This window comes from Scleropages formosus, chromosome 10 (genome assembly GCF_900964775.1).
Source record: "Scleropages formosus chromosome 10, fSclFor1.1, whole genome shotgun sequence".
Taxonomy (NCBI): domain Eukaryota; kingdom Metazoa; phylum Chordata; class Actinopteri; order Osteoglossiformes; family Osteoglossidae; genus Scleropages; species Scleropages formosus.
The window spans coordinates 17,517,562-17,532,351 of NC_041815.1; the positions used below are offsets into that span (position 1 = coordinate 17,517,562).

The 14,790-nt window shown below is 48.6% G+C and overlaps 1 protein-coding gene across 5 annotated transcripts in view; it reads left to right on the top strand.

Annotated features, from left to right (window-relative positions):
* cadm1b (cell adhesion molecule 1b) overlaps positions 1 to 14,790 on the top strand; it is a 145,966-nt gene that overhangs the window by 115,842 nt on the left and 15,334 nt on the right. For 3 of the 5 annotated variants that reach the window (XM_018742901.2, XM_018742903.2, XM_018742902.2), the window contains 6 exons: positions 394 to 546; positions 722 to 859; positions 2,551 to 2,709; positions 5,372 to 5,468; positions 6,057 to 6,229; positions 11,278 to 11,340. In XM_018742901.2, coding sequence (XP_018598417.1) covers positions 394 to 546; positions 722 to 859; positions 2,551 to 2,709; positions 5,372 to 5,468; positions 6,057 to 6,229; positions 11,278 to 11,340 — 783 coding nt within the window. The remainder of the gene's footprint in view (positions 1 to 393; positions 547 to 721; positions 860 to 2,550; positions 2,710 to 5,371; positions 5,469 to 6,056; positions 6,230 to 11,277; positions 11,341 to 14,790) is intronic. The other 2 variants (XM_018742904.2, XM_018742905.2) reach the window with 1 other exon arrangement.

Genomic DNA, 14,790 nt, shown 5'->3' on the forward strand with positions numbered 1-14,790 from the left:
GTGTACCCGCTGCAGCAGGCGAGCCCACATCGCGAAACCGCTTCGATGGGCTCATCAGTATTCTGCTGGGGGGCCCCTGTTTCCACTCTCTCCTCTCATTAGGACAGGCGGTTTGGAATCCACGTACAGAATGCAAGACCTCAAAGTTGGGATCAAAATTCACTTTCAGATCTCTGACCAGAACTTTCATTGTGGGGAAAATATGCTGCCTCTATGAAATATTGAGCTGGCCAGATGTGGTTGTGCATGCTCAGGTGAACTTCAAGTTCTCAGGTACAACTTTTAGGAGTTCAGCATAGATGATTTTACCTTTCCCTGGCAGGAGAAAGACATGAAATATTCACTGAGCAGAGATCCATCTTCTAACGTGGTCTCCTGCCTGTGTTTCCTCAGCCTTGAAGGACGGGCGGTTTCAGCTGGTCAACTTCTCAGACAACGAGCTGCGCGTGTCTCTCTCCAACGTGTCGCTCTCGGACGAGGGGAGATACGTCTGTCAGCTGTATACCGACCCCCCTCAGGAAGCCTACGCCAATATCACTGTGCTCGGTACGACCCACCTGTACACACACACCCGCCCCGACATATTCACGTTCGCATTTAAAGACGCAGTTTATGTAAGCGCAAGCACGCATCCAGCAGTGTCACCGCCAGGTTCGCATGATGGTACGTTGCGCTGCTTCATCGCTGCTCCTGTTGTTGCGTTTCTCCCCCTCGACCACAGTCCCGCCGGGAACCCCGATTCTAGATCAGCCGGAGGACATGGTGAGCGAGGGCAACGAGACAGAATTGACCTGCACCGCCATGGGCAGTAAGCCTGCAGCCTCCATTCGGTGGCTGAAGGGCGACGAGGAGCTGCAGGGTAGGTGACTGCGGCGGCACCTCATTAGACCATGTCCGTCAGCCTGTCTGCCCGTTCCGGCTTTGCGGTTCGGCCCGTAAGGTCACGGCGACGGGGAGGCCCGCGCCATGTGACCCGCGGTGTCCGCACACCCACTGTTTTGCCGGCGCGGTACAGGCACGCAGTGCGGCTCCTCTGCTTCCGAATGCATTGTCCCCCCTCGCAGCAGGGGGCGTCGGTCAAAAAAACGCCCACACGCAGTCTGCTTCGTGGAGCCCACGGTGATCTCCGCATTAGTCTCAGAAACATGCACTTGTTTCACTAGTTCATATTTGTTCCGAGGCTTCAGCTTCAGACTTTTAACATTTCTTTTTATTCCCCCACAAGCAGCGGAGTCCGCACGATACACTATTTGTTTCTTTAATTTTGTCTTGCATCTGATGCCTCCGAAAACTAAACGGTAATTAAAAAAAAAAAACTCGGTTTAAATGACGGAAGCGACTTATCTACTTTCGCAGACCTTTTATGTTTATTAGTTCGCATGCTTCATCATTAAGATACAATTAGGATATGAGATATTGTGTGTATTTGTTGTTGTTTTTCACAATCTGCCTTCGGACATTCAGAATTAAAGACCTTCGCTGATGATAAAAGTCACATAAGCTGAGCGGCACAGGTAGCGTTAGTGTGCCGCGGTTTGTCTTTTATTAAGTTAATAGAGCCTGTGGCATTCATGTCCAGTTCACGTTTGGTTGCTCTGTGTGTGCGCATGTGTGCGAGCGTGTTGCTATGGTGAGCAGAGATACAGGACAGCGAGGAGATGCTCATTGGGCCGACTCCGCCGTGCAGATCTAACCGCTCTCTCGCAGTAAATTGCTTTTGGCTGTCCTGCTGGGGGATTTAATTTTAATTAAACGTGTTCATCATTCAACCTAATTGCCTTTAAGATATTTAAGCTTTTTAAAATATTGTTCAAAGGTTACAGCCGCCAAACTCGGGAGCGTAAATGCGGACGCCACAATATGCAGAGGCATTTATTCCTACATTATTTATTCACGTTTATCCTACGTGTTTGAGCTCTCTTTTAAATCTTTCCATTTTGTTGTGCCTTCGTTGGACACACTCACTCTAAAGTGCTGTGCCCAGTGCGGTTATAGAACCGGAGAGTCCATGATGTCTTTTTCCCATCATTCTCTCGTACCCATCATTCTCTGAGCATGCTGAGCTTCAGAGGACCGATGCTGACATCTGACATCAAGGACGAAAGGCCTGATCGGCTGTGGAAAAGCACTCGGCCGCCGGGGGTGGGGGGGTGCTGCCTTTCAGGCCACAGGGGGTGTCCTGCCGTCCCTGTGTAACATGGAAAATTACTTCACACTCTTTGACCCGCTGCTCAGTGCACGAGTAGTTTAGGTTGTTGCCTTGGGAACGGTATTGATCTTTGTTTTTCTTTTATTCTACGTGTCCACAGAAAGTCGAGAAAACAAACTAGAGGTTTTTTGGAAACACCTTTTTCCCTATGAGTTTATGAGTGCAGGAACAGGCGGTGGAAACTCGAGCAGCTTCGGCAGCAGCTTTTTCGGCGAGTGACTTTGCAGGTTTCGGTGAAATTTTCCGACGTGCGACGGGGGAGCGAAGTTCCGACGTGTGCGTTGCGCGCTGCATCGTCCAGTGTGAACCCTCTCTTCACGTTGCTGCACCGTGGTACGCAGGCGAGTCCGTGATGGAGCAGACGTACGACCACATGTTCACGGTCACCAGTCGGCTGTCGCTCACCGTGACCAGGGAGGACGACGGCGTCCCTGTCATCTGCATCGTGGATCATCCGGCTGTCAAAGACCTCCAGGCCCAGATTGTCCTGGAGGTGCAGTGTGAGTAGCTACACCGCTGGTTCTAGGTATCAGTCTGCAGCCTCCACGCTCCGCCTGCTGGTTCTCCATTCAATAAGAGGCTTAGCGTAACTCTAAACTGCCTACAGGACTACCTCTCTACCTGTCAGAATCCCAGCAAACTCCTTTTCACGGTGCTCTTTGCGCGGGATCGCGAGAGCAGAGACAAAGAAAGGCTGTGCTGGTGAGATCAGTGTAAAAAGGCATCATATAAAAGTATTGATTAAAGCCAGCCAGGTACCTACCTGTACATTCAGTGGCGAGTCAGGTAAAGGTTAACCTACCCTTTTGCAGCATATTCATTTATTCTGAAGGAGGACGCTTTCTCTGACCTTTCCAGATAAAAGCCAGGAAGGATCAGCTCAGCTGCAGCAGCTTGACATTTTTGCAATCTTGGATTACCGCTGATAAAAAGGAAACCGTTTACTGTACTGTTAAATTATCGGTCCGAATCACAGCAGCGGAGTCTTTCCAGCGATCAGCTGGGCAGAGGAGCGGCTGCTCTTAAAAGCGCCGGGCGGCCGCGGGTTAATGCCGCTCGTTGTGCACAAGAAGAGAAAGATGTTGGTTCCATGAGTGCCTGTTGGTTTCGAGCGCCCGTATCCGTTCGCCATCGCACTGGCGCTGAAAGGTGCGCGGGGCTCCGTGTGTAACCAACTCCGCTGACCCCAAGAGCACCTATTTTCGAAGCGATTGAAGCACAGCTGGTGATGAGGCGGTTCAAATACCCAGTAATTGTAACAGAGTGCCTTACCGCCCGAGAGGTATAAATAAGGAACATTAGATGCATTGTGTTCAAAGTGAATACATAAAACATGAAGGGTGGATATCATAAACTGCTTCTGAAATGTGTTTATCGCTTTTCATGTCAAGCTTGTTTCCTTGTGACAGGAGCGAGGTATATAATGTGTGTGATTGAAGGCTCAGAGCCGATCTGCAGGAATCACAATGACATCACGTCGCACGTACTGGTGTCTGTCACCGGGAGAAAAGGCACGCAGCTAACAGGCCGTAATGTGGACTGATGGATGCTTCACACGTGCCTGTACGCTGACTGGAAAGGTCAGATCGGGGAGTCCCACGGCGCAGTTTGAAGCCCTGAAAACCGCGCAAAGAGCTGGGTCTGCTTGAGTAATGGCGACGGTAAATCAGCGTCAAATACAGGACCTCCTTCTCTTGGGCTTAAATATATTAAATTCTCACAGCATTTATGTCTTTGTCAGGGCCCCTGTTATTTAGAAATAATTAAATTAAATCACAGCACTGTACCGGCATGAAAATTAATGCCTCCTATCGTCGTGGACTCGACGTCAGTGTAATTGGAGAGGACGTTGAGGCTTTGTGTTTTAGTTTTGTAAAACTGATTTAGCATGATTAATCTTGCATGCCTTTCACATTCTACCAGCCACCTGTTGAAAGGAACCTGACAGCATGAGCTGTTTAGCTGCATGTCTATTTACAGGAATTGATCGCCGAAAGGTGCGCCGGTAACTGGGACGTTTATTTTTCTCTCGATTCCTTGACCTGGGAGTATTTTGTCTTCTTTTCCAAGTCGCTCTTCGGCTTTTTTTTTTTTTTTTTTTTTTTTTTTTGTGTTAATTTTGCGTCGCTTCTTTTGGGAAGAGCACAACGTGAAAAACAATTAAATTGTTAAATGATTGTTTAGCTCTGTGTTGGCTACGGCACAGCGTCTCATCCCGTCACCAGCCGATTGTTTCACGAGGTTATTTTTGCAACCTTGTAAGTATCGTTCGCCTTGTAGTAACGCATCGCTGTGAGCCGGCGGCATCGTCACCTAAAAAAAGAATAATAATGATATTAACAACACGTATGTCTGACATGCCATTGTGGCCGCATTTCCGCACGTACGGTTCTGGCAAATGACGTGCGGCGCCTCGGCAGACTGAGACCGAAAGTGCTTGAAGATGAAGACGAAGAGACATACTCCCTGCAGCACTTACATTCACAAGATGTACTTAAGGTGCTAAAGTGTAGCGTGGATCTGAAGGAGGCCGATTGTGTAGTCATCGCATCTGCATCCTTGAGGTACTTTGGCTCAATCGCTCCAGTGCCCTTGTAGCTAATGTAACGTTGCAAAGTTACCGCTGGTAAAAGCACACACAGTGTACACAAGGGAGAACTTAACCGATCTGAGGCTTCCAAGCTGAAGGAGGGAGAGCGGGAGGTGGGGCGCTCACTCCTGCATATTGCCAGCGAGGGGGTGGGGGTGATGATAATTTAAACGGATGGGCCAAAAGGTCATTGCAGTTATTCTGTAAAGGTCACCTGGGCTTCCAGGCTGAGCAGGTGGTTAACATGCTGATGTAGGAGATCCATTCTGACAGGCTGCATGTTTCAGCGCTCACTTCCGTGCGGACTGCTTGTCGGGTACACCGCGCAACCGTGTCGGACTGCGGCAGACGTCCTCGACCGCACCGCAGCAGGCATCGCTGTTAGCCCTTTAAATATTTCTGTACACTAAGCCCTTCTTAGTTCACAAATAAAAGCAGTGTTCCACATTTTATTCGTAGTGGCATTCACTGTCTTACATATGGAATATGGGCAAATCCTCCAGAAACTGACCTTGAGGAATGTGCAGCAACCTGTGGTGAATGATGATGAACTTCTTCCTTGTGCTGAACAGATAAACCTGAAGTGAAGATCATTGTGGAGTTTCCTGAGGGTCTGACAAGGGAAGGAGAGAACTTGGAGCTCACATGCAGAGCCAAGGGCAAACCCGAGTATGTCTTGCTCCCTCCCTCTCTCTCTCTCTCTCTCTCTCTCTCTCTCTCTCTCTCTCTCTCTCTCTCTCTCTCTCTCTCTCTCTCTCACTCACACACACACACACACACACAAGCCTAGCTTCACTCTCACTCCCATCCTGGGCTTCATTTCACTCGCTTTATTCTAGTGCCCAAGTATGGGTGAGGCATGACTACTGAATGCGAAACACCGAGAAGCTACAAAACCAAGACCGTGGGACACATTATAGCCAAGAGGCCACCGTTTGCTGCCGATTCGATGAGGGACTGGATTTGATCCCACTGCATTTTCTGCTCCCAACTGTAGCCCTGATTTTGTAACTTTTTTACCTTTAGTTAAAAATGCTTAAATGCAGTTGCTTTACTCTCTTTTGCTGTGTAAACGGGTCAAATGTACAGCATATGAATTTAACGCATTAGAAGGAAAGTATCTCTTAAGTGAAAGAATCTTTCTAATAGTTTATTGCTGTCACTGACAATAATCCTTATGAACGGACGGGGTGTCTGTTACGGAGACTTGTGGGCCTCTCGGGACTCTCAGAATACTCCGTCGTCTGGCTCTTCTAGGCCTCAGCAGATCAATTGGGTGAAGCTGGATGATGACGTGCCCCCGAACGCAGTCATCACAGGCACGGACCTGCTCATCGAGAACCTTAACAAGTCATACAACGGCACCTACCGCTGCGTGGCAGCCAACTCCGTGGGCGAGTCCTACGACGATTACATCCTCTATGTGTACGGTATGTAGGCCGGTGACCTGATCCAACTCTTCCGACTCTCTGGCGGCATTAATGTTCTGGCAACGCTAACTACCCCACGGTACCAGCTGCTCTGGGCGCCTAGCGGCGTGAGGGAGTAATCGGGAAAACCTGCTGCTGACCTGTTCCATGTAACTCCGAGAACCGTCACCTGATCTCTCCCCGCCTGTCCGCCATGCTTAGAGTTACTTTTATGCAGTCAAAGCAATAAAGGCTGCTTGCTTTGAATTCCCCAGGCCTCATACTCCTGTTGTGTTGTCCCGCACTGACACAGATGACCCCATTTCAGACAAGAAAAGCACAGTTTTCGCTCTGATTCATTCCATATCGGGTTCAGAAGGCAGAGCGGAGCAGAGCTTCGGTTTCACTGCTCGGTCCTTTGGTTTGCGTCCATTGGCCTCTTCCATTCTTCATTCTGAAAGCACTGGCTGGAGTCCTTGTCACTGTACAACAAAACAAAGGGCTGTAAGATCAATTGCAGCTGCTTAGCTGGAGATGCGCCGCAGGCTCCTCTCGCACAGCGACACAACTTTTCATACAAGCCGTAAACTATGCGCTGCTGTATTTCTCTAGGAGTGCCGGGCCTTTTTTTATACGAAGCATTTTATGTTTGTGGCTTTTTTTTTTTTTTTTTTTTTGCAAGGAAGCACACATCCACAGTGGCTCACCCTCCCTAGTGTGCCAGCCTGTGTTCCGGCATGCCGGCGCGGGGTGGAGGGAGGGTAGGGGGAGGGCGAGATGGTGGATGCTGCACGGAGGGCTCCTGTCAGCCATGACACCCTCGCTGATGGAAGACCCTCCCAGGGCGGCCGAGACTAACCCGGTTATGGTGGAAAAATGGATTCTTTGAGATGCGTTTCTAAAGCAATTTCCACACCCACGCAGAGGGCCCCTGGAGTGGGGCGAGCCTTCGCTCAGAGGAGAGTAACATGTTTAGGGTTGTTCTAACCTCATAGATCCTGCCCCTTCATCTGGAGCTCCTGCCCGCCCTCGTTAACTGGCTGAGACTCACGTCTCCGTTCCGCGAAGCGCGGGGTCCTCGGGATGTCCTCCATCTGGGCTCGCTTGGGCCTGCTCCATCAGCCCGTAACAAAATGGAAGCAGCGCAGCTGGGAAACGGCTGCGAACGAGCCCGTGGCCCAAGACTGCCTACAGACATTTTGCCGTTTTTTTTCTCCTCTACGGGTGTGTAGCTCGCAGAAAGCGCTATGCATCACTCCGTGGCTGCAGCATGTTTATTTATGAGTTTTATATACCTTCTCTAGGAATAATGTATTTCCACTTAAAGTACAAGACGACTCATGTTTACCTCCTCAATCATAGGAAAAGCAACATTCCCTGAACTTTTCTTTGCTGCAAGGGAGCAAGATGGAGGCAGAAGGAGGACACCGTTGCCTTGTGGTTTTGGGGGGTCTGCAGATTGTCCCATCAGACTCCTTACGTGTTCTCTCCACTCCGTTTGCTGCCTTCCCTCTTTTGAGGTCTGCGTGTCGGTGCGTGCCGATGTGTGTCTGCATCTGTGTAGATATATTCAAGAACGATTGATGCGATGCAAAGAGTGCTGTAGGAATATTTTCAGGTTTTACATTTCCGTGTGCGGCTTCACTAATATTTGAAAGTCAAATTCATAACATTCTTGATCCATTTTCCATCCAAAGTATTTTTCTTTCTGTTGCCGTCTGAAGGTATATATGCATGCAGATAGAGGGACAGGGCAAATCAAAAGTTTTGCAGTGCATATGACACACACTTTTGCTGTTGCCTTTGCTATATTTGGGTTTTGCCAGATTTTGTGCAGAGTGGCGCAATGGGGAGAACTTGCATCTCACAGCTCCTGGTGTGTTGGTATGGAGTTGGGTTCAAATCCTGCTCTCTCTGTGCGGAGACTGCTTGTTCTCGCCATGTTTTTGTGGGTTTCCCAAGTACTCTGGTTTCCTCTCACAGTCCAAAAACTTTTAACTTAGGTGAACTGGGAAAACGAAATTGTGTGTTTTTGGACTGATTGACGTATGGATCTCTTATTGGCCTCTTTAGTAATCCATCATGCCTTTCATTGATGGATGAGGAAATATTTGTAAGTAACTTAGTATATAAACATAAAATCATACACTTTTCTTTAGACAAAGGTTTCAGCTAGGTAATGGTTGATAACTTCATTTTAAATCACTTGATCATTTCATATGCAGTATTTTTCTGTTTTGCTCACAGACTCCCTTTTTTTTTTTTTTTGGCCCAGCTGCCCGGTCCTGCAGCGTTCAGATGGCCCACTGAGCCAGTGTGCTCCCGTCAGCCCCCGAACACCCTTACTCATCCCCTGTCCTTGTGGTGCAATTCATTTCCCTCAACACCAGAATGGATTCACTCCCAAACCTGCCTAACTCCTGTTTCCTGTCTGTTGCACTGTATCTGCTTAATTCTCCGTCTTATCTGCCTTTCACTAATCCTTCATTTTTATGCTTCTGCAGTTACTGCTATCAGCTTCTTTTAAACTTTCACTGTTTTAAGGCAGAACTTTTCTTTCAGGGGGACAGATTTGTCCACCTTCGATGTGCTGTGTATTTACTGGCGCAGATCTCATTGCGTCCGTCCCGGGAACGTGCCGACAGGCTCGCGCATGGCTTTGACTGATGTGCCTTTCTGAGTGGGCGCAGTCCATCCATCATGTGAGTCATAGCAGGCTGGATGCTGATTGGCCGTCCCAGCAGCAGGTAGATCGTTAACAAGCGCCGGGCTCACTGAACATAGACATTTTCCAGATGTAAAACAGGGCAGTTGTAAGGCTGTCCGCCAGGAAGATCGACAGCCGGCTCACCGTGCGTTAGATTCGCGGCAGCCCTCATCCCCCCTCGCGTGCCTGGGTGTCCGTCCCGTTCTGTGTGCGGCCTTCCGGGGGGATGCTAGTCCTCATCCCGAAGGGGACAGAAAATTTACTAGGATTAAACGGGATCACATGTCGGATTCGTCAGTCATTAGCGCACCCTGAAAGCGTCCGGCCCTCTGTCCTTGGGGAGGTCCTTCAGCCAGCCAGATGCAGAGTTAATGAGCCCGCTTGTTAGGCTCCAAGTGGCAGCATTGATCCACAGTCAGCCCTGGAAGATGTCAATAAGTTTCAAATCCTTGAAGGGAGGGCACTGCTAATCTGTTTTTGGGAAGCCTGTCCAAATTCTCTGTGTTTAACCCTGCTTAGTATAGCTCCTCTTTTTTTGTGCTGGTGACTTGTGAAATTCTCCAACCTTGGCTTGACCTGGCTGTATATTCATAGAAATACAGTACCTATCGCGGTAATCCACAACTTAGATAGTAGAGGTGAGAAGAAAGTTTGAACCTACAACCTTCTGGATAATCTCTGTAAGCACTTCTCTTTGCTGATAAAAAAATGCTCTTCGCTGCCGAATTTGCTTCTCAGTTTGCTCAGCTGGGAGATCCAGAAAATAGAAAAAGTTCCAAAAGGGTGTGAAAAATGAAGCGCGTTTTAGATAACCAAGATCCGTTTAAAATATTATTTTGCAGCGTCAGGTAATTCATATCTTGTACCGCTGGTTTACGGCCCTTTTCGGGACGTTTCTGTACATTAAAATGTTGCGTTGCGCAAAAAATCCGCTTCTGTCCAATTATAAAACACAACATCGCCTATGAATGTATTAAAAAATCTTTTATGTGAAATGCATTCATCCAGCGAACGCTACACCTATGAAAAACAATAAATAACCCCTGATAACTGCGGTGCTGCGGAAGGGTACAGAAAGTCATGAGTTCTGGTGTTATCGTGGCCGACAGCTGAAATTACTCACACATTTTCATCACGGGTACATATACGACCACGAGGGAGTCGGGCCTGCGAACACATTGGCGCCGTGGGTTTCAGGTTCATGCTGTCTGTATGAGGCAACCGCCGTTTGCCAGATCGTGATGAGTCGCACGCCAGCTTGCACGCATTTTCGCAGACCCTGACATTTCAAGAGTTGGCTACCGTGGCCACGGTCTGCGGCATGGCATCCCTGCTCGTACCCACGTTACGCTCCCCTTGATGCTTCTTTGTCCCGTGGGAGCCGAGCAGCCCCCTGCCGAAACCGACGATGGAGCGCCTCAGTCCATCGGTCAGTTCCGTCCACAGCGAAACCCCCCGCAGCAGCAGGTCCCTTGGCTCTGGACCCCTTCTCATCCCCTACCTTGAGCCACATGCATCAGCATGGGGTGCACTGTGTGTCTGGATAAGGCTGCCCCCCCCAGCACCAGGTGGTCCACTGTATGTCTGGATGAGGCTGCCTATCCCTGCCACCCACTTCCCTTAACACACACACACACAGACAGAGCACTGGAAGGAGTTTCTACTGTCTGTCTGGATAAGGCTGCGCAAGCCCCCTCCTCTTTGTATGCAGACAATCGCACACACCCGTGTCCACCCCAGTGGAGCAGGGGTCTGCTGTCTGTTTGGACAAAGCTGTCTTTCGCCCCTTCGCGACTTTGTGATTATCTTCCTTTGTCCTCGACACTCCCCTCGTGTGACAGGAATGGGTGGCCACGGCGCCGAGATTTGGCATGTAATCGTGTTTGGTGCTTTGGCCCAATCTGCGGCCACCTCCAGCGACACATAAAGAGGAAACCTTTTCACTCCGAAGCGAAGAATAGAGAAGTATTGTACAGGTCCTCTTGCTGTGCACTGAAGCTTGCAGCGAAACTCGATATTTCTTTAGCCATACGCTGAACAGTGTAATTCGAATCAAAAAGCACGGTATGTATTTTTAAGCAGCACAAAAAAAAAAAAAAAAAAAAAAAAAAAAACATGAGAATACAGATACTTTTGATGTCGCTTTCTGTGAGTTCCAGGGGTTGTGTCTGCGATAGTGACAGAGTAATTGAAATTCAGGCATCTGAGGAGATGTCCAAGCGGCGGGAAGAAGCCATGCTTTCCAAATAGCAACTCGCACCCATGCCACCCTCCCTAGAGTTTTGCTTTTCATTGTGTATTTCTGTTTGTGCTCCCTTTTCTGTTCCCAGTGTGTCATTTCTGTTTTTATTTTTCCATCCAGATGCTCTCACCACCACCTCTTTACCCACCACCACCTCCACCATTCTCCCAGAGATCGTCCAAGGTACAGTACGGCCTTCGCATCGGGAGCTCCTGAGGACCAGGACGTCCGTGTGTCTGTGTGCTTATGAGTGCGTCCAGGTCCGTCCCTGTGTGCGTGCGTCCGTGCGTCTGCGTGCGCATGTCATGTATACCTGTGTGTGTGTGTGTGTGTGTGTGTGTGTGTGTGTGTGTGTGTGCGCAAGGCTCTGTGTGCGCGTCCACGGCAGCGTGCAGGCGCCCGTGCGGGAGAGAGAGCCGCGGGAGGGCCAGGCCCTCGGCTGTGATAAGGTTCTCCTGCTGACAGCGATAACGGCGGCGCGCGCGCCATGTCAGCGGCTCTCCGAGCGGCCTGGTCACTGCACTTTGTCACGGCCTATTCCTGTCACACCTCTCATCTGTGGAAGCTCACTCCCATTCCGCACAATCTTATCGGGATCTGGAGCCGTGTCCCATCCGGCCGCGCGGGGGGATTACGGCGCCTCTTTGTGCTTCTGAGGGAGAAGAGGACGAGCGTTTTCATGCAGCCTCCCTAAACAAACGCTTGTTGACAGTGCTATCGGGGCCACTCTGTGTACCCATGTGAACCGGGATGTGCATGCTAATCCTGTTTGTTCCTAGATCTTCCTCCCAGGACCGGCCGGCGTCGGAGGCTCTTGGGTTTCGTGCTTTTTAGTGGACTTTCTTTCCTCCGCTTGGCCCTTTATCTTTTCGCTAGCTTTCATTATTATTTTCCATTTTATATTTAGCTTCCTTATTTGTGTGCATTTTATACATGTATGAGTCAGCTCCTTAAGTCCCCGGTGCCGTCAGATGTTGGTTCCATTTATGTGCCTATTGTAGATGGGTATAGATCAGGAATGCATTTATCACTGTGAAGGGGTAGAGGCCACTTTGAAATGTAATACATTTTTGATAAACTGGATCCGTGAGGAATGGCATAGAGTGCGCTGCACTTTTAAAGCAGCTATTAGAGCCTGACTCCAGGCTGGAGTGCTCCCAGCCCCGGGAGGTGCCATTTAGAGATGACTAAATTGGCATTTATACTGTAAAATGAATGGCTAAATGAAGGAGTCCTGCTCAGCATTATCTGCAACTTGGACAGATGTCATTAATTCCTGTTTGTGTTGCTTTTGTTCTATTAAACACAGTCTCAGAATGTTTACTGATGTTTGCAAACGCGCTCCTTCTCCCCCCCCCCCCAGTAACTGGGACCTCACAAAGACCACGCGATGAGACCCCAGAGGAACCGACCCATGAGTTTTCATAGCCATGGAAAAGGAGTTTGCATCCCCGTGATATAAGGAAGTCTTCCAGATGTTTTTGTACCAGCGGAGAGAGTCTATTTCTCCATTACTGGAAGAAAACTCCACACCATTTTATACCCACAGAGAGTATGCGTCTCCATATATAGAGATAATGTGCTTCTCCATGACATGACCACATTATCCTGCTACTGGGGGCCAATACTGTGAATAAAGATAAGACTAGAAATAAAACTAGCAGAGGTATGCTGCGCAGATTCGCGACTTTTTGTGTCAACAGGCACAGCGTTCCAAATTTGTAAGGATCACACACTTGCCTGTGAGACAGGCAAAACATGGCACATCTGAAAGTTAAAATTGACAAGATTACACAAACATGAGCATCAACCAATGTGCTTCCGAGCATAATGCAGGAACCTATTGGCAGGCATAAAATACACAAACACGCAGAGGTGTGAAGGAAACGAACAAATCGGATTTAACAGGTGTTTGTTTCCCTTTAATCTCTCTGTCTAATAGGAGGATAAACAGGAGACACAGAGAGTTTCCTGGCAGAGAAGTGGATGGCACTCTAAAGGTCAATTGCATTACCTGAGGAAGAAAAAAAAATAGAAATAAAACCACTCCTGCATTAAGGAGGCCATCCAGGGGGAAGTCTTGCATTTACCCCCATGCCAACCCAGTGTTTGCTCCTTAATAAATCTTTTTTCTTTTTTTTTTATGTAGCATTAAACAGTTATTTGGGCCTAAGTAGCTTTCAGCAGACTGGTCCATAGGAAAGCTGCGCTGCATTCCTCTTTGAGGCAACTGAAAATCCTCTTGAAGGAGCTAGGGAAGCATGCTGGTCTACTCAGACGTGTAGAAGGTGGAGATAGTCGTTAGCTACTCTCATATAGTCATATGACAGAGGGAGGTTTGAATTTAACAACACTGCGATGCATTGCAAATAACTGTATGAAGCCTGCTGTGAATCAGGTCTCACTTCCCACCATGTAATGTTCTGCTGCACATCTGTCATACTTCATTATATGGCAGCTACAGTGAGAACAAGTTTCATGACTCATGGCGATTTGGAGAAGGTGGAGGTAGCCATTAGCTACAGTAATCTGAAGAATGTGAAGATAGCCATTAACTACAGTTCATTATAGTGATTTGGAGAAGATCATTGGCTACAGTGAGCTGCAGTGATTTGGAGAAGATGAAGCCAGCTCCTGAGCCTTTCGCTTTTTTAGCTTGACCCTAAGGATGTGACTTCAGCTGAAGTCACCTGCCGTTTCGTTGCCGTGGTTATTTCACTCGATTGGTGTGGGGTCAGTCCAGCAAGGGTGTGGCTAACCTGTACAGTCACTTCATCTTTACCTTCCTTTATTCAGTTCGTTTGCTACTGTCTGATGATTTAGTGATCTTGTCCTGGGAAGTTCCAGCCCCGAGCTCCTCTTCTTGTTTGGACAGCTCAGGCTGTTCCTTTTTGATTGCCGTCTCCTTGCTGTTCAGACAAAATGGGAACTACACACTCCCCTGTCTGTTAGGAAAGGGAGGCCAGGAGGCAATTAGAAGGTAGAAGCAGATGAGAAAGTCTCATCTCCTATGCAGGCCTATCGGCGTTTCATAACATCAGAGGTTCAATTTTCAGTTTTTGGTTAAAGCGCTTTGCCCGGAGAAGTAGATGACCCAGCTCTCTCCTGCTGATGAATCCATACATAACAGGGACCCATGGTTCTGACCCGGCCCATGTTCCTGACCTGGCTTCCCAGCCTACCTCTGCACAGGCCATGAAAGTGATCAGCGGTGCGGAGGCCTTCGGTTGCGTAGTAATGTGAATACAATGTGGACTCCACTGGCATAACAGGTTTTATAACACCTTTCATTTCCATCTCTGTCATGTGCCTCTGGGTGTCTGGAGCAATCGATAAGAAGTGTCTGATAATGGCTTTTTTCGTGGATAAGTCAGTCGTATATCTGAAGGTGAAAATTGAAAGAAATGCTCAATTCTCAGTACAGTTCAGTATTTTGACAAATTCAAGTACCTGTATAGTATGTCGGAGGCTTTCTGTGTGTGTAATGGTTAGCCCATGTGTCAATTTCTGATATTTCACCCAGTACTTTCCATCTATGGACGCTTGAAGGTCCCACGAAGGTCCACTCTTGTCACTCAGGTCTGGGTCTGACTGATTGGTAGCTTGTGTGTGTGTGTGTGTATGTGTGTGTGT